We start from the raw sequence: 19,042 nt of genomic DNA, 5'->3' as shown, positions 1-19,042 counted from the left end.
AGGTAAGTTGTATTTAATATACTTAACCAAAATTCAATAACATTGGGGCCTCCCCAATGTCTCAGCAGTTAAAGAATCTGCCTGAAATGCAGGAGACATAGGAGATGTGGGTTTGATCCCTGGGTAGGGAAGATCCCCTGGAGGAGGAAATGGCAACCCACTCCAGTATTCTTGCCTGGAGAATTTCATAGACAGAGGAGACTGGCGGCCGATAGACCATGGGGTCACAAAGAGTCAGACACAACTAAACATGTCCATGCTGTAACATCTGTGATAAATAGCCATGCTTTACACATATGAACTCAAGTGACACAAATATTCTACCTTCAGTATCAGAGCTATGTGTTTATGGCCTTCACTGAATTTACCAAAAGCAATCCTTATTTTATGTGTTTGGCTGTTTGCTTTTCCATCCACTTCACTGAAGTGTAAGCTCCAAGAGTTTACAAAATCAGGACATGCTCAAAAACATTTCTTGAATAAACGATTGAACCAAATGTGAACCGAGCTCAGGATGGGGGCAAATTCAGTTCAGGTACACATCTTCAAGTCTCCCATATATGTGGGGGTGGAGGGGGTGGGCTGAGAAGTTCACAGTAAAGCTTTTCACTCCTCCTCCCCTGGAAGTGGGCATTGCCTAGGAGTGTACTGGGTCTCCTTTAGCTTTCCCTGGCCAAAGTCCAGTTTGTTTTGACTCCAATAACCCACATGTGAAAAGATCTCTGATCATTTTGTGAAGCCAGGCTACTTTTCCTTTCTCCTAGACCAGAGGTTCTTAAACTCAAAGGTACATCTGAACCCCTGGTGGGTACGTGTGTGCTCAGCTGCTTAGTCATTTCCGACTCTTTAGGACCCCATGGACTATAGCCTGCCAGGCATCTCTGTCCACTGGATTCTCCAGGCAAGAATACTGGAGTGGGTTACCATTTCCTCCTCCAGGGGATATTCCTGACCTAGAGATCGAACTCAGGTCTCCTGCATTGTAGGCAGATTCTTTACCACTGAACCACTGGGGAAGCCCATGAACCCCCTGGAGGGCTTGTTAAAATGTAAATCTCTAGGTCATCCTCCCAGAGTTTTTGATTAAGCAGATGTAGGGTGGAGTCTCGGAGAAGGCAATGGCACCCCACTCCAGTACTTGTGCCTGGAAAATCCCATGGACGGAGGAGCCTGGTAGGCTGCAGTCCATGGGGTCGCGAAGAGTCAGACACGACTGAAGCGAGTTAGCAGCAGCAGCAGCAGGGTGGAGTCTGAAAATGTACACATCCGACAAGTTTGCAAGTGAGGTTAATAGTTCCGGTCCAGGGACCACACTTTGAGAAGCACTGCTACAGACCTTGAAATCACCAGCAATCTTGACAAGCAAATGTTTCAACAGACAGGAAACAGCAGAGTCAAAAATCACATGAGGCTGGTGATGTCCAGGGAGGAGGAATGTTAGTAGGGCTCACAGTCTCAGAAATCTACCAGGCAAGTCTATGAGCTGAAATGGTCTACTTGGCCACATAGCTTATTACCTGCCCATATCATATTTTCACTTTATAAAAAAGCCAGCTAGCCAATCAACTTACTAACGGCAGGTAAAGGGACTAAGAAGCATTGTCCAAGAGAGTGACCAATCATCCCGATTTGGCTGGGATTGAGGGGTTTCCCAGGACCACAGGACTTTCAGAGCTAAAACCCAGAAATGTCTCAGGCAAACTGGGATGTTTTTGGTCACCCAAGGTGAACCCAAGTCTGTCTCCAATAAAAAAATGCAGAAAAATATCTCTGGTATAATGTTTATTTAAATAGTAATCTTAAAAAGGTTTTATACAAATCATATAAACACAGTTTGACATTGTGGTTTATTGTTTACATTGAAGAATCACAGTAAAAGCTCTCAAGTTCCCTTGATCTGGCTCAGCCAGTGGATGGTCAAATACCTTTAACAGCTAACCTTGGAAAAGTTAATCTCCTGTGTGACAGTTTAACTTTTCCCCTTGTTTTCTTGCCATTGATGCTCATTCCTCGGACCCTCATTCCTGTCAACTCCCCATGCCCGCCTAAGAGAGGAAGCAGCCCTGTGGTCCTGTTGACCACCTAGTCCGGGAGAGCGCGGAGGTAATGTGTCATTCAGTACAAGGCATAAAAGGAGATCAATACTGTGAGTTGGGTTTCCCAAGGGGAAGGAGTCAAGGAGATGGGTTGGTGAGCCTACCTGCAGATAGCAACAACAAATGCACCAGGGTGTCCCCTGGCCAGGTTATAATCGGGGTCCTGCTGTCTTTCTGTCTTACAACAGACCAGCCTCCAGGGCTGGTGAGGTATCTACACGTAGCTCTGGCTGGCCTGCTTTTGTTTAGCATCCGGAGCCCACCCAAGGCCGCAAACCAGCCAATGTTGAATATGGATATAGGACACTGGAGGGATGTAGGTTGAGTTGTACATAACTGAGAGGTGAACTGTGGGTCAGAGACAAGGCTGGTCTTTGAGGAGTTGTAGAACGGCCCACGGGACTTGAGAGGGCCAGGGCCCTCAGTGTCAACTTTTGAACTCTCTTCTTCTGCAGGTTAACTCTGGAAAACCTTGGACTTGCTAACTTCCAGAACACTGAGTTACACGGGAAGGCGAAGAGGAAGTGGGCTAATTAAGAACTTGCTTCTGCCCCACACTCAGCTCAGAAGGGCCTGAAGCTAAGGCCTTGGGCTTGACAGCTTCACTTTTCACCTCTAACTACCACTGTGCCAACGAGTGCCAAGATCAGCAGTGACACTCGGGCCTAGGTCAAAGTCACAACAACACCACTGAGTCCCACGTGACCATTCACATACACAGTAGATACAGAGAATGCAAAGACTGGCAAAGACACACACATAGGAATAAATAGCTGTCGGTATGAACTCTCCCTCTCTTCACACAGAACACTGTGACATTACCATTTGAACTAGCATTTCCATAAGTTAACATTGAAAGGAACCAGCCAGTCCCATTTACCCTTCCCCTTTCACCTGGGTATGAGACAAATGACATCTTGGGTGACCATAGCAGCAAAAAATGGTCTGACAGTTCACCACTGATTAGCAATAGGCTGGGCATACTGTTTGTGTTTCAAATGTATTTCCAGCACGCAGGCAAGCTGTAGGCGTTACTACAAAATCAAGATTTGGATCCTGGCGCGGACAATCTTCTCCTTCACACAGATTCATGTGATTCCAGATGCCTCCCCTTCTAGAGCAGTTGAGAGTCATCTAGGGCTACGATTACCACTCGGGTGGCAGGCCTTACTCCATCCATAGGATCAGTGGTGTGGGGGAAGCTGGGCGTGGGGCCACTGGGTGAGGGAAGAGGACTAGAGGAATGCCTTAACTTGTATGGTATTCACTGATTTCTACATAGAAGGAAAATATGTTTTTTTCTTCAGTTTTTCAAGGCACTTAATAAAAAAATACATAAATTGGTGTGTGTGTGTGTGGGTGTGTGTATGTAAGAACACAGGTCTTTCTGGGGTTGAAGCAGCGTTAGCATTTTGGTCCACAGGGCGTGCAGACTCTTGGTTAGAACCAGCTCTTGGGCATTGTAGTGCTGCTGATGCTTCTGAAAGGTGGAGGTGGTGGCTGTCACCCCAAGGAGAAGTCTGTGTTTACTAGCCTGACAGAGACAGATATATCAGAATGTCTTTTCCAGTCCTCTCAGTCTTTGCTATCACATGATCACAGACGATGGACTTCTTTTTCTCTCTCCACTGTTCTCTTCCTTTTGCGTCAGTTGTCACTAGTGATGTCTCACTGATGGACAAACATACTAATAGCTTATATTTCCCCCGCCCCATCTCAGAGAACATCAAACAATGCTGTTTCCTGGGGCCTAGAGACCTGACAATGAGCGTGTATGCACGGGTATATATGTGGGTGTGCATGCTTGTATGTGTGTGTGCGTGTGGTGCACATGTGTATGCTTTAGAAGAACAAGGACGAAGGAAAAGAAAAAGCAAAACCACCACCAGAGGCCCCATAAAGTAGCCTCACAGCCACAAGTTCTGGGTCTAGACTGAATGAATGGCTCCTATTCACAAAGCACGTTAAGGCTTGTCCGCTTCTAACATGGAGACGCTTCTACGGATTTTGACGTGTGAAGTTTCCTTTCTGGTTTGTTTTAAATCGCATATAAGAAAGAGCTGTTCATGCTGACCCTAAAATGGCAATCTTCCCCTGGATAAAAAAAGTTAAAGGCAACAACATCCTACTGAAATGCTAGGACTGGAAACGGCAGCTTGTCAAGTTGGCTGGCAGAACCTATACCACAGCAAATCCCGGAAGTTATGAGACGATCAGAGGGTGGGATAAACTGGATGGCTTTTACGGGGAATTTATTTTCTAAATATGGAGAGTCTGAAAAGACTCTTTGCTTTCCAAGCATTGATTAGGAAGAAAAAGCTGAGACTACTGATCACCACTCTGCTCTATTCTGGAAAAGTCATTCTCTTCTGCCTCTTTGAGTTGCTCACAGACCAAAGAAATAAAACAGAATTAGTAACAAACTCACAAACAAAATAGAACTGTGACCACCAAAGAGATGAGCGCCCATCCTTGTCCCAGCAAATGATTCAGCCACATGGTCTCAGGTGGGTCCCAACCCCCTGAAAGACTGCATTTCCCCGCCTCCCTCGACTCGCCTGTCTGTCCTGGCCACACCTTCAGCATTCTGGATCGGTTGGATCGAGATTATGGCATTCAGTTTCCAAAGGGAAAAAAAAAATTGTAATTTTCACTAGCCCCTCTTGCTGGAATGAAATGTCAGGTGAGATTTGGATGCAATCCGTCAGGCCTCTGAGCAGCACTTCTGGTGGTTCATCTTGACCTTGTGCTTGAGGCCATCGTAGAGCTCGAAGTTGTAGTTCTCCAGCGTGGTGCAGCTGCGGGAGCTCAGGCCGGAGTAGGAACAGGTGCAGTAGAGCAGGAGCCCCGCACATGTGGCCCCTAGGAGGACGCCCAGCGAGCTCATGGCAATGATGGTGATGAGAATGGGGTCTAGGGTGTAAAGCCAGCTCTTCTCTTTGTCAGCCAGAGGGGCCCCAGACCCGGAGGTTGGGGAAGAAGAGTTGCTCCAGTCCACCTCATAGTCATCTAGGATGTAAAGGACACAAGAGACTGCAGACACTGCTTCTTTTAGAAATAACTGAGGCTCCCCCCAGCCCAGTTCAGAGGTTTTTCAGAACCTGAGGCTAAGCTGTTCGACTCTGGAACTACATTGAAAGTGAAAGTTGCTCAGTCATGTCTGACTCTTTGTGACCCCGTGGACTATACAGTCCACGGAATTCTCCAGGCCAGAATACTGGCATGGGTAGCCTTTCCCCTCTTCAGGGGATCTTCCCAACCCAGGGATCGAACCCAGGTCTCTTACATTGCAGGCGGATTCTTTACCAGCTGAGCCAAAAGGGAAACCCTGCTTGGCTTCAAAACCCAGCCCCACCTTGTCCTAGCTGCGTAACCTTGGGCAAGTTATTTAATTTCTCTTTGCCTCAGCTCATTCATCTGTGAAATGGCACTACTAATAACCTCACTGGGTTGTTAGTAGGTTTGAATGAATTAACATTTGCACAGTGCTTGGTGTCCAGCACATAGTAAGTATGGTCTAAGTATCTGATACTTAAACAGTTTGAGTCACATTAAGTGAGCTTAGATTTTCACAGGGTGCCTTTAGAGCTCTTGGAATGGCCCTCTGTTCTGTACACCCTTCTTCTTTTGTCTCCTTATCCCTTACTTCCAGCTGCTTCATGTTAAATCAAAGAACAGGCTGAGACTATTTTAACATGATGAGTTTTCCAATTTGGCATCCTGGCCATCTAACCACTAGATTTTTTTCTTTTTTTGATCCACCAGGCCTCACGACCTAAATCTTACCTTACTGCTATGTGTACCCCAGATTCAGATGTTGAATTCTGACCCCTAGTACCTCACAACGTGACGTTATTTGGAGATAGGTCTTTACTGAGGTAATCAAGTTAATATGAAGTCCTTAGGGTGGGCCCTAATCTAGTATGACCAATGTCCTTGTAAAAAGGAGAAATCTGGAGGCAGATACAGGTGGGAGAATGCCATGGAAACATGGAGATGGCCATTTACAAGCCAAGGAAAAAGGTTTGGTCCACATCCTTCCCTCACGGGCCACAGAAAAAGCCAGCCTGTTGGTACCTTGATCTTGGACTTCTAGCCTCTAGAATGGTGAGAAAATAAATTTCTGTTGTTTAATCCACCCAGTTTGCAGTATTTTGTCATGGCCACTCAAGCAAACTAATATATTTCTATAGTGTGATCAAGGCATGACCACATCTCTGGCAAATTCTGTGGGATTTCCTAATAATCCCATGAAGAAGGTAGGGTGATACTATAATTTGAAAAAAATAGATGAGGATCTGAGGCTTTGAGAAATTAAGTGATTAGGTAACTCACTCAAGTGCCCAGAGTTAGCAAAGAGTTAAAACTAAGACTAGAAATCAGGCTTTCTGCATCCTCATCTCTTACTCTTTCTACCCCATCTAGGGCTTTTGCTGCTTGATCTATTGCAGCCTTTCTGTGAAGGCCAGTTGTGCAGCTTTGCCCATAAAAGGAAGGTTAGACCAGGCTTTGCAGGGGGAGTCTGCATTCAGTTAACAAGGTGCTGTTTGGGTTAGTCACTCTGTTTCTATAACTACACTTGAAGTGTTTGATTAAGGTCAGGTTAAAAAAAGCAGCTCTATAAACTGCTCTTCTTAAAGGCATCAATCTTGGTCTAAGGCTGCTCTTTGAGGGGAACCTTAGTGATCTCTCTTGGAGATCAACTCTGGCTCTCAGAGACGCCTAGAGAGACCTGTGTTCCTCTGAGTGGAGGAAAGATATTACATCTGGGTGTTTGCTCAGCGCCCCTCCAGTCAGGACTCCTGTTTCAGCCTCATGGAATATGTGTATTTGAAGTAGGAAAACAGAGCTTGGAATAAGTATGAAAAATGAGATAGGTAGTGTGGATGAGACCTAAATCCTGCAACAAGTCCCACCTTGGTTCCTGAAAGCCATGGAATCAGAAATCTCAGCAGGCCTGAAGGAATGTTCACACTGACAGTTATCCACTCAGCCCTTTTTGGAAGTAGGTCAATGGGTTCAAGCAGTGACATGTATAGAGGAGCTTGGCTTTCACTTCTAAAAGGTTTATTCAGATTTGAAGTTCATCAGTGTCAAAAGTTGCCCAAAGTAGGGGACCTATTTCAGATTAGGCAGAGGAAACTCAATAAACTTTCTAACTCTCTAAATTTGACTTTGACAGAGAAATTGATGGCTTCTCCATTCCTCTCTGGATTCTTGTCACATATTTCTGGCTGATAGTTCTGAATTCTGGCCCTCCCATACCCTGGGCATTATTTTTGTTGATGGCTTTATAGCCAAACTTGACTTTCATGATTATCTTCTAAATCATAGCAACACTTACCATCAATTTCATCCTCGTAGCCCCCTCTCCCATGTATTTCGGGAATGTCCACTATAACAAGAAAGAAAATTAAAAAGAATCAGTCATAACAGGTTCAAGTGGCTAAAAGGCAGAGATGCCACCTTGCTGAAAATGACTCCCCAGAATTGTGGGAAGCTAAAGAATTGCATCTGCTTCTAGATCATTTAGTATGTACATTACTGGATCCATCCCCCTTCAAATGATTTGACTTTACTTCCAACAACAACCAGAAGAACAGAAACAATAAGAAAGGCTTTAAGTGCCCAGTAGATGCTAGCTTGTATCTTTATAATAACTGTTGTTTACAACCAATGTAGGTCTGAGTTTTATCTAAGGCAACTTCAGTGGTCTCTCATGTCCATCATCAGTTGCATGACTGTGATGTTCATCTGGTATAACACACTGCCCCTCCTCACATGGATGCATCTAAGTGGACACAAAGTACAAGAGTCTTTCTCCTCTGGATTGCAATAAATGTAATTTAAGTAAGTCACATTTCATCATTATGTTTTGGTGTATTTATAGAACTAGAACTGGAAAGAATGTTATAACGCCTGTCCACCCCCACATATCTGTGCTAATACTTTTCTCTTTCCTTCCCAGTCTATTTTTCCCATTGGCTTTCTTCATGATTTAGAATAGATCAAACGTAGGCACCCAACCTGACTGGCCCAGGCTTGAATAGAGCTAAGTTAATTTACTCCACATTTTCTCCAGTATTATCACTGTCTATCTTTTTCTTTTTTTATGATAATTTTTTGGGGGGAGGGAGGTGGCTAATACAGGTCTCTATTCACTTTGCTGTCCATCTGACAGAGATCAGAGCCGATGGAAATTACCTGTCTAAAATGGTAAAATTTTAAAAAAGAGTCAAATATGTGGTGAAGAACATGGTCTTATCATTTCTTCCTGTCTTATGAGTTAATTATGCCTGTCCCGCTGTCAGGTCAAAGTGGCACCGGTGAATGTATGTGGCCCTTCAGAAATTTCATTCAACTCAAAGTCAGGTGAGCTACCTTGATGTCAGCACTATAAATTTACACCCAAAAAAATCAAGGCTGAACACAAACTCAAGCTTCCAAAGAGCTAAACTATCAAACAAGAGGAACAAAAGTACTTCAGACCGGCCTGAACTTCTGTCTCATCTGCACGAAATCTTGGGGAAGATCTACTTGATCATGACCTGAACTGAGGATTGATCCATCACTGCCATGTCTGACATTCAGTCTTTCCCTGGAGGCAGTGGTTTTCATCCTGTTAGAAGTCTTCCTCATTCCTGGCCAAAGTGCTAGAGCACAGTCTCATCCTCTTCGTCACCAGTGAGGGACGTGGAAAACAAAATGCCAAGACCCCACTGGAAAGGATGAGAGCCATGTGGCACCGATTCTCCATAAATCCAGTCTGTTCCTGGCATGTTTATAGCACAGCAACTAGTACCTGCAGGCCCCGCCAACTTCCGCACCTCAGTGCCCATCCCTACATTATTCTCCAGGCCTCTACAATGCAGGCTGTGCCCTTGGAATGAAGATGTAAACGTGAATCAACAAGAGGCAGGTGGTATCTGTCATAGGGATCAAATCAGGCTTGTGGAAATCAACCCAGAGGTTTTTTTTTTTAAACCTTACGAGAAAAACAAACATGGAAGAAAACCATCACATTTCTAACAATTAATCATTTTTATGGCATGCTTGTATGTCTTAACACCTTCACGGTTAAAAGAAGCAGAACACTGGATAAGAAAGAATATGTGGATCAACCCAGGATGAAAACTGCAGGGCTCCTGCCAGTGACTTTTGGGCCAAATCCTGTTCTTGCTTTTAGGGATTCCATCTCTGCCAAGGATGTGACAAAGTTTTGGAGGCTAGAGTGCCATCTTGCTCCATCTCACACCCTCAGGGAAGAATTCTTAACACACTATTGATCACCAGCTGGAAAAGAGTGGATGTGGCATTGATCTTGGAGGAAAAAGGGTAAGAGGATGGTAATGACTATGAGAACATTTTGTCCCAGGAGATCACAGCCACTTGTCTCTGTGGGCAGAGGACTGGATGAGATGACCCTCCACTCCCAAGAATAGGTCCATTTTTAAGGTTCTATGAAATTGATTACCCAGATGTGGCTGAGATTTCTGCACCTGGAGGATCAAAGGCTACTTCAGGTGAAGAACACTTTAGAGGCTTGACTTGGCTTTTTGCATAATCACTGCTCCCAGGAGTTTGGGTGAGTGGGAAGGGGTCAAAAAAAGGATAAGTTAATCAACATTTTCAAAAGCGCATCTGTTCATGAAGCCTTAAAGAAAGAATGACACACTGGGGAAAACCCCAATTAAGGGAACATTTGTACAAAAAGCCATTTACTTTGATAGCAATTTTCTCTAGTCCTCTTGCTAATATTCTTGATATCTGTGTTTGGTTAAGAGCAGCTTTCTTTCTCAGAAGCCTCTTTGCCCTTCGTGGGCCACTTTCCTTTTCTGTTGAGGCCAAGAGAGAAACTTCAGCCTGTTTCTTCAGAATGCTGGCAGGGTGTGTGGATGTCCACTGGGTCCCTGTAGTTCTAGTAAAGAACAGGCAAGGAGGGGTTGGAGGGAGAAGGGGTGAGCCAGGAGCTCAAGGCAGAGACTGGAAGCAGCACCTTCCCAGGAAGGGGACATGACAGCTGGCGAATGGAGACCTGGCTGGGGAAGAGCGGCAGAGCAGGGACCTGGAACTAAACTTTTTAAATGAGGAAAAACTTGGAGAGGATATTCCAGGACTCTTTTAGGAGGCGTGTGTGTTTGTGAGTGGGTTGACGGAGAGTGCAGTGAGCCCCACCTTTAAGAGAACACAGATCAGGAATGCATCTTACCACCCACACGACTTCCACTTTCAACCTTTGTGCTTACATGACCCTGCTTCCTTCTGGGCCCCTGTGTGGATTCAAGCTCAGGTCAGTCTGACTCCAAAATCTGAATTCAGACTCTCAGTACTGTACTGGGGCCAAAGAAGACCCTCCTCCCTCAACTCCTCCACATGTGCATGCAAGTTCTCTGGCTATGGGCAGAACAATGCATTTCACCTATATCATCCCTGTGTGTGTGTGTGCTCGGTCACATTCGACTCTTTGTAGCCCTCCAGGCTCCTCTGTCCATGGAATTCTTCAGGCAAGAATACTGGAGTGGGTTGCCATTTCCTCCTCCAGGGGATCTTCCCTACCCAGGGATCGAACCCACGTCTCTTGCATTGGCAGACATCTTCTTTATCACTGCACCACCTGGGAAGACCATTCCAATAGAGAGAACAGTCTGCCTTGTCTCCATCTCAGTGGGCTGGATACACAGTGTCTGGCTGTTTGCCTGCATTGCTGGCTCACCACTTTGATGGGAGCTCACCAACACTTCTCATGAATGTGAGGATGCAGTGATCTGAAATTTGGGGCTTCATGTTTTCCATGACAGACATTATCCAGAGGGGAAGGCTGGTTTTCATTGTTCTTCATAGAGCAATGTTCATTTACCGACTACCAGCCACACATGCCAGGCAGGGGAAATACCCCAGACATTCTCATTAAGAGGGTCGACTACGTGCCAGGGAACCATACAGAGAAGTTCGGGAAATGAAGATGTATGGGACCTGGTGTCTACAACCAAGGCCCTTCAGTGTGATTGGGAAGCAAGGACTCAGCCATGCCAAAATAGCACAAAAGAAAGGGGGCTGTTGTTGAGGGACCTCAAAGTGCTGACGGAGTTGGGGGCAGGGATTGGGCAAATGAGGGTAGGCCACTGCTGGGAAAAATGTGGGAGGATGAGGTAGCAGCTTTGGAATGGAGGCTGCTGCCAAGGGTGGGGAGGGGACGGGGAGTCCAGCTCCTTTCTCTGTTTGATGGGTAGGGACGGTATCAAACATGGCACCTGAGCCTTTAAGCTCCTACACTGATCTCTTGGTTTGGGGCGTGAATTCATTTTTTTTAGATACACTGAGGAATTCAAAGAGACTGCCTTGCCTGGTCAGAGATCTCCTCCTTATATTTCCCTACATCAGAGTCACGTCTCTGCCCACCTCCCTTCACCAGCTACTGCAGAGCAGCAGAGCAAGAGGAATAAGAACTCATGAGTGCCTGGCAGGTAGTTTAACAGAATTTTGAGAAACCAAGTGATTAGAGTAGCCACTACAAAAAAACCCCCAAAAAACCCAATTCAGGAAAACCTGGTCATTTTCATATTGACATTGCATCTCAGGCCAAATGGTCCCCTTGTTTCCCTTAGCATTGTGGAGAGGTGGGTTAGGTACCCAGTGAAGAGTGATTCAAGGTCTTACCTGTCTCCTATTATCCTGATTTTCCAAAGCAAAAGACCCCATAGTGGCTAGTTACCAAGACATCCTCTGGACTGTTCAGGAACCCCCCTCCACCCAGGAAGAGTCGAATATTTTCCAGCATCCTTGTCAGTAAATTGCAAAGGTATGGCACAAAAGAGGAACAGCCATACCAGTCACGAACTGAGTCTACTCTAGGGAGATGTGTATCTCCCAGAAGGGTTTGGAACACTACCTGGCAGTGTAAGACCACACATGCCAGGCAGGGGAAATACCCTAGACACTCCGGCCTGTAAGTGGAAAATTCCCCGAGTGTGGTGTAGGTCTCAAACAAGAATGCTCTCTCTCATTTAGATTTTCCTTCCCACCCTTCCTCTCTCTTTACACACACACAGACACACATACACACACACACACATATACACACAGAGTCACACACTCACACACACAGACACATACACACACACAATCACATATACACATAGACACACACATGCACACACACACATACCCACACACACACACACACATTGCTCTCTCCCTCATCTTTTTCTTTCCATTCCTAAATTAGGGTCCTTTGGGGTTAGAATGTTTTTCTGCAGTTACAGAAAAATTTGACCTTCCCTTTCTCTACATCTCTCATATGCTGTGGTCACTGCAAGTGTGTTTTCATTAACATTGTTCTGTTTAGTTTTTACATTAAAAAAAAGAGCTTTACAAGATTGCTAAGAGAGTGAGGAGTCTGCCCCAAACCACTGGCTGCTTTTAGATAAATGACTGAAGACCACCTGTGTCACCTGCACACTGATCAGGTCACCAACATGTGCTGGCTTTTCTCTGAAGAGGCTCTTCCAGGCCAGCTCCAGGCAGTGGCTTGGGAGGCCTGGTAGAAGCTGATGACAGATTGGTCACCCAGAACATGCAGTGGACACACTCAGGACTGCACCTGGAGGGGAGAACTTCAGGATATGGAGGAGCACTGGGCTGGGAGCATTGCCCTGGGAGCGGACTGCCTGCTCAACATAGTTCCACCACTCCACTCAGGTGTGGGGGCTAGGATGAGCCTCTAAGCACCCCGAGTCTCAGCTTGTTCCTCTGCAGAGTAAGCATTGGGGTTCTCTCCTGCCCGAAAACCCTATTGTCTTTACAGGAAGACAGTGAGAAAGCTACGACGGTCTTTCTGTTGAGGGCTGCCTGAAAAGGCCGGTATTAGATAAGGCAGCTTCTACAGAAAAGAGCTCACCACCCCAGTCTTTACCCCAGGCCTGTCCTATTCTGGGAGCCTCCCAGCTGAAGTCATCCATCTTAAGTTCTGCGGGGAAGGAGAAGACCACGCAAAGGACAGGCGGGGGGAAGCCGTGAGGTCCCATGTTTTGAATACTTGCTCATTTGGCTTAGGAATCAATCCTGCTAACTGGCAATTGAAGAACTGACAGATCGGGTAAATGGTATCCTCAATTTGAAGACTCCACCTTAGCTAAGGTGGGGCTGATAAAGCCTGGTGAGAAGCCACTTAAACCACATGTCCACTCAACCCATCAAACTGCAATCAGCTTTTAAAGCAAGGATCAAAGACATGCCTACACAGGAAATCATTGAAATCATTCACTTTCACAGGTACCAAGTGTCATCACTTCTATTCAAAGAGGAAGAAATTGAGGAAGGAGAGTAGAAAAATGCAGTAAGTCATTGAAGAGCTCGGCAGGAGAGTCAGCCACATTTTCGACACCTTGTTTGGGGCTGTGATTTATTTGGGATTAGCTCTTGGCCACTGAGAGTCCTTGTTGAGTTTGATTCCAAGTTCCTGAACCTCTCAGGTCAGTAGCCTTCAGAAAATTCTCTCAGCCACTTTGTTTTGATCCCAGCAGGAGAAGCAACACTGTGATCTAAACAAATGAGAAATCATCAAGGACTAACAGATATTTCTTGGCTCTTCAATGTGTTTAATTTGATTTAATATTTAGTATTGGCTGAAGGTTCCTACTCCGTCCCACACTTAATTTCCCTAATTCAGTTTGTTCATCCCCAGTTGCCATAAGGAGCCAAAAGTTCAGATGTAGATCGAAACTTTGCCAAAACTCCTCCATTAGAGTCAGGCTACTTGAGAGCCCTTCATCCCGTGCTGGGTTTGGCTTGAGTTTAGAAACACCACCAGAAGATCCTTTATCATGGGTTTTTATCTCTTGAACTATAGCCAAATGTATGCAAAGTCATGGAAATTTTTTTTTTTTGCAGTTTTCAAATGGTTTCAAGCAGGAAAAGAAAAGGGGGCTTGATCTGTGATATTTAAGAAGACTTCGAATATGATTTCCAATTATTTTTAGTTGAATTATCAGAAGGAAACACTAAAAAGGATTGAAAATACAGACTATAAATGAGAAGGTTATGAAATGACCTAATAATACTTTCAAGTGTGGAGGCGGATGAGCAGCTGAGGCCAGAATGGCTCCACTGAGCCCCAACAATCCGCATGAAAATAAGAAAAAGGAGGCAGCCAGTAAAATGTTTAATTATAGACAGAGGCTTCATGATTGTGTAGGCTGGAAAAAATCCAGTAATGCTGATGGAGGAAAATTCTCGAATCTCTCCTTCACCCTTGTTGTTGTTCAGTTGTGTCCGACTCTTAGACCTGCAGCATGCCAGGCTTCCCTGACCTTCACTATCTCTCTGAGTTTGCTCAGACTCATGTCCATTGAGTTGATGATGCCATCCAACTATCTCATCCTCTGTCACCCCCTTTTCCTCCTACGTTCAATCTTTCCCAGCAACAGGGTCTTTTCCAATGAGCTGGCTCTTCACATCATGTAGCCAAAGTATTGGAGCTTCAGCTTTAGCATCAGTCCTTTCAATGAATATTCAGGGTTGATTTCCTTTAGGACTGACTGGTTTGATCTCCTTGTGGTCCAAGAGACTCTCAAGTCTTCTCTAGTACCGCAGTACAAAAACATCAATTCTTCAGCACTCAGCCTTCATTATAGTCCAACTCTCACATCCTTACATGACTACTGGAAAAACCATAGCTTTGACTAGATGGACCTTTGTCAGCAAAGTGATGTCTCTGCTTTTTAATATGCTCTCTAGGTTTGTCATAGCATTTCTTCCAAACATCAAATGTCTTTTAATTTTGTGGCTGCAGTCACCATCTGCAGTGATTTGGGGCCCAAGAAAAGAAAATGTGTCATTGTTTCCACTTTTTCCCCATCTATTTACCATGATGGGACCAGATGCCATGATCTTTGTTTTTTTTTGAATGTTAGGTTTTATGCCAGCTATTTCACTCTCCTCATTCACCCTCATCAAGAGGCTCTTTAGCTACTCTTTGCTTTCTTTGCTCTAGATCTTTGAAAAATCAGAGATGTTCTTCATTACTGTAAGTGGAAGCCCTGACTTTAGGTTTGGTCTCCTGTGTAAATGCAACTGGGCTTCCCAGGTGGCGCCAGTGGTCAAGAACCTGCCTGTCAATGCAGGAGACATCAGAGAGGCGGGTCCAATCCTGGGGTCAGGAAGATACCTTGGAGGAGAGCATGGCAACCCACTGCCGTATTCTTGCTTGGAGAACCCCATGCACAGAGGAGTCTGGTGGGATGCAGTCCCTAGGGTTGCACAAAATCGGGTGACTGAAGCAACTTTGCACGCACGCATGCACATGAGAGATCTGACATGTTTTTCTGGTGGGAGGTATTGGTGGAGTGAGGTGAAGAAAGTATAAGAATGACAGAGGATAAGAAAAGGGGCCACCAAGAGAAGGGGAAGATGGACTTCCCTGGTGGTCCAGTGGTTAAGAATCCATCTGCCAATGCAGGGGACATGAGTTCAGTCCCTGATCCAGGAAGATTCTACCAGAGGTGAAGCAACTAACCCCGTGCACCCCAACTACTGAAGCCTCAGTACTTGGAGCCTGTGCTCTGCAACAAGAGAAGCCACTGCAATGAGTAGCCCATGCACTGCAATGAAGAGTAGCTCTCGCTTGCCGCAACTAGAGAAAAGTCCTCACAGCAATGAAGAAAAAAAATTTTTTTTTGATACATTAAAAAAAGTAGAGACAGGAGAGGTGCCAGAAGGGGAACAGTGGGGGCTAAAGAGGAATCACACCCAATACAATCGCACGTAGATCAGTGGAGACAGGTCCTCCTTGAGGAAAGAGAATGGATAGTGGCCCTGTCAGGTGTGTAGAGCCAGGAGCCCTCGCAGTGGTGAGGGCTCAAGGCTTCCCATAGACACTATTACTGACCTTGTGCTCCTGGTCTTCAGTTGGCCGAGGCGGATGAAGCACCGTGGGGCTCCTTGGACCCCCTACTATCTTTCCACCTCAGTACCGGCTTCCCAGGTGGTGCTAGTGGTAAAGAACCTGCCTGCCAATGCAGGAGATATAAGAGATGGGAGTTCAGTCTCTAGGTGGGGAAGATTCCCGCAGAAGGGAATAGCTACCCACTATAGTATTCTTGCTTGGAAAATCCCATGGACAGAGGAGACTGGTGGGGTCACAAAGAGTCGGACACAACTGAAGCGACTTAGCACACAGCACACACACCAGCTGTCACAAGTGCCCTAGAAAGCAATGAGGAAGACGATACATCCCCCAAGGTTCTTATGTCCCTTCTCCCAGCCCCTTGGTGGCAGTAGGGAGACGCAAAGAGAGGAAAAGTTTCTTAACAGACTATGCTGAAACGAGCCTCAGTAGCCAGCAGGCTGACTGAGAACAGGGCTTTGGTCAAGGCCACCTCAGGTTCAAAGCTTTCTCTGCATTCCCTTCATTACTGGAGTTGGTTGCTCTCCAGCAAGTTCCAGAGGACTCCAGTTCAGTGTCCAGTTAATGAGTCCTGCTGCCTGAGAAAGAAATTGCCACTATTGAAAGCCAGACCTGGAGCCCTATCCCTCCTCTTCCAGATGAGAGCCTTTGCCTTTGGGTACATCAGTTAATGACACTACAAGGGTTCAGTTTTGCACACTTACACAGAGAAGACAAAACAAGCTTGTGTGTGTGTGTGTGTGTGTGTGTGGTGACATAGCTCTAAGCTTACCCACATCTCATTCTTGTGCTGCTCCCCCCCCCCACTGAGCCATCAAGAGTTATAACCCCCCTTGCCCCCAAAAGAATTATACCCTAGCCTCATGCCCAAGAGGCAGCAGTCCTGGGTTTTTGGCAGGTTGGAGAAAGCGCAAAGATCTCCGGTATGGCTGTCACACTATCCATTTTGCTCAGAGTCACACTACTATGACCACTTAGTCTAAGCGCACAGTAGAAATCAGGGTAACAACTCTTAAAAGAAATGGTATTTTGGACTAATGGGTCTTGGCTTCTCTTCTACTTGCCATTCCTTACTGGAGCCACTTGGGGCTAGTAGCTTCACCTGCACATTGAAACCTCCCACTGGAAAACCACCTCATCTACTACCTTTCCTCAGGTCACATTAGCCCTGAAGCTCCTCAGAAAGGAGCTGGGTGCATCCTTTCAGCTGGGTAAGCCTGCTCCTCTCAGGGCCGTGATCATGGTGGGGGCCTCAGGTAGAAGGTCCCAAGGACTGGGGACTTTCCATTGGCATGTGGGCTGGCTTGTGGCTGCTAGAATATTTTTGTCTGCAGCACAATACTGTGCACTGACCTTAAAGAATGTTTTTTACATGAATTTTTTAGTAGAAAACATAAATAAATAACAGCAAGGCACAGCACAGTCACTCTTTGAAGAAACCAAGTGGAACTCATTAATCATGGAGAACGGCTCTGCTTGCTGAACTCAGGGATAGAATTAACTCCAGGGGCACAGTGGCCACAGTTACAGTGAGCTGCGACTTACAGCCAGGCCCACATTCTCCACAAATCAGCATCGAAAAAGTCCCTGCAATTAAGATTTCCTTCAGCTAAAAGTGTCCTAAAGTCTTCCCCTGAAAGCACTCCCCCTAATTTAGAGAGACAGAGTCAGAGATTATGTGGCATGATAGGGGATATAAGGCAGGCTGTCCACTAGCTTGTTAGCCTCTCAGACGGAGGCAGGTTCACTCTAAAAGGTAGACTCCAGGCTTCCAAGGCATCTATTAAAGTGTAAACAGGCACACCACTTGACTGACATATTCCATTCCAGAGAAACGTGAACAAAGAGGCAACTGTAAGGATGTTCATTACAGTATTGTTTATCATAGTAAGAAAAACTAGACACAACCTGAATTCCCACCAGCAGGGAAGCAGTTAATAAACTATGGTATATCCATATGATACAAAATGCTAGAGGATATTTAAAAAGAATTGTGTAAGCCTGTCGGCATGCAGCAAAGTAGCCCCAAGACTTTGTCAAATGAAAAGAAGCACATAATCCAGACAAGTGATCCAATGCTAATACTATTTTCACAAAACCAAAGCAAACTGCATAATTAGACATGAACATATACATCTGTAAAAGTATAAAACAAGCCCTGAAATTATATACCTTGAACAAGTTCTCATGGCTCCCTCTGGGAGGGGAGTGGGACTGGTTAACAACGAAATGAACTTCTTTTTAAAAAAACAATTTGCAGTTTTTGAGGCTACATCCATGAATAACTCGCAAGTTGAAAAGAAATGAAAGGAAGCCTAGTCAGATATCATCCTAAAGTTTCCCCCAGTGACCTTCTTCAGTATCAATAACCACTCTGGCCATGAAGCTCCAAGAACAGGTGTTTTCTCCACTCAATGTCTGTCCTGCTCTGGCATGTCTGTTGCTGACTCTTCAAATGGCCTTTCCTATTTCTTGGCTTGATGCCCATGGGACTTTAGTTTTATTGGGAGCTTGGAGGTCAGTGACAGCAAAGCCCAGGAACAACTATTTTATCGGAAAGAGAGTAGAAGGATTCTGGGTCTCTTGCCCACTGGGCTTGGGTCAAGAATGATTTCTGCTGTTTGCCCTGAAGCACCAAGATTGTGCATTGTGCCAAGCAGAAACCATACTAAGAGGGGGTCTGCTCTTTGGCAAGTGCCCAAATCTTGTATCCATTCCAGGCTTAAGTTTGGGGCCAAAAGAAACTCCTTCCTCCACATAGTGCAAACGTAGCCTGGCTATGGCCTCTGGCCCGATGCCTTCTGAGGGTCCAGGTGTCTGATGATATCTAACCTGAAGACATACTCCAGTGCACCTGATCTGTGTCAGGCTTCATTAAATCCTACACTATTCCTGGCTTTTAGTTTATTTATATAAGGCGATCTTTCCCCTGCTGATCATAAGGCCATCAGCTGGTGCTTCCCCTCTCCCCTCCTTTTCCTTTGGTTGGCTTTGTTTTGTGTTTTCTTTGGGCCGTCACTGAAGTGGATGAAAGGCAAATTAC

The 19,042-nt window shown here is 45.6% G+C and overlaps 1 protein-coding gene and 1 long non-coding RNA gene across 7 annotated transcripts in view; one reads left to right on the top strand and one right to left on the bottom strand.

Moving 5' to 3' along the window:
• The first annotated feature begins 880 nt into the window (after positions 1-880).
• Positions 881-3,436, top strand: LOC145541398 (uncharacterized). Its single transcript, XR_014078977.1, has 2 exons — positions 881-2,103; positions 2,552-3,436. It is a non-coding gene; the product is annotated as an uncharacterized LOC145541398 (long non-coding RNA).
• The window catches only part of NRP2 (neuropilin 2), a 121,423-nt gene continuing 104,152 nt past the window's right edge, over positions 1,772-19,042 (bottom strand). For 5 of the 6 annotated variants that reach the window (XR_014078976.1, XM_081577749.1, XM_081577750.1 and 2 more), the window contains 2 exons: positions 7,441-7,491; positions 1,772-5,105 (listed from right to left, as the gene is read on the bottom strand). Coding sequence is in view for 5 of the 6 variants with exons in the window: in XM_081577749.1 (XP_081433875.1) it covers positions 4,801-5,105; positions 7,441-7,491 (356 nt within the window). In the remaining variant the exon portion in view is untranslated. The remainder of the gene's footprint in view (positions 5,106-7,440; positions 7,492-19,042) is intronic. The other variant, XM_081577757.1, reaches the window with a different exon arrangement.

Source organism: Giraffa tippelskirchi, chromosome 3 (genome assembly GCF_054371585.1).
Source record: "Giraffa tippelskirchi isolate mGirTip1 chromosome 3, T2T-mGirTip1v1.2.pri, whole genome shotgun sequence".
NCBI lineage: Eukaryota > Metazoa > Chordata > Mammalia > Artiodactyla > Giraffidae > Giraffa > Giraffa tippelskirchi.
The sequence above is the reverse complement of the archived record's forward strand: the minus strand, read 5'-3'. Positions and strand labels throughout refer to the sequence as shown.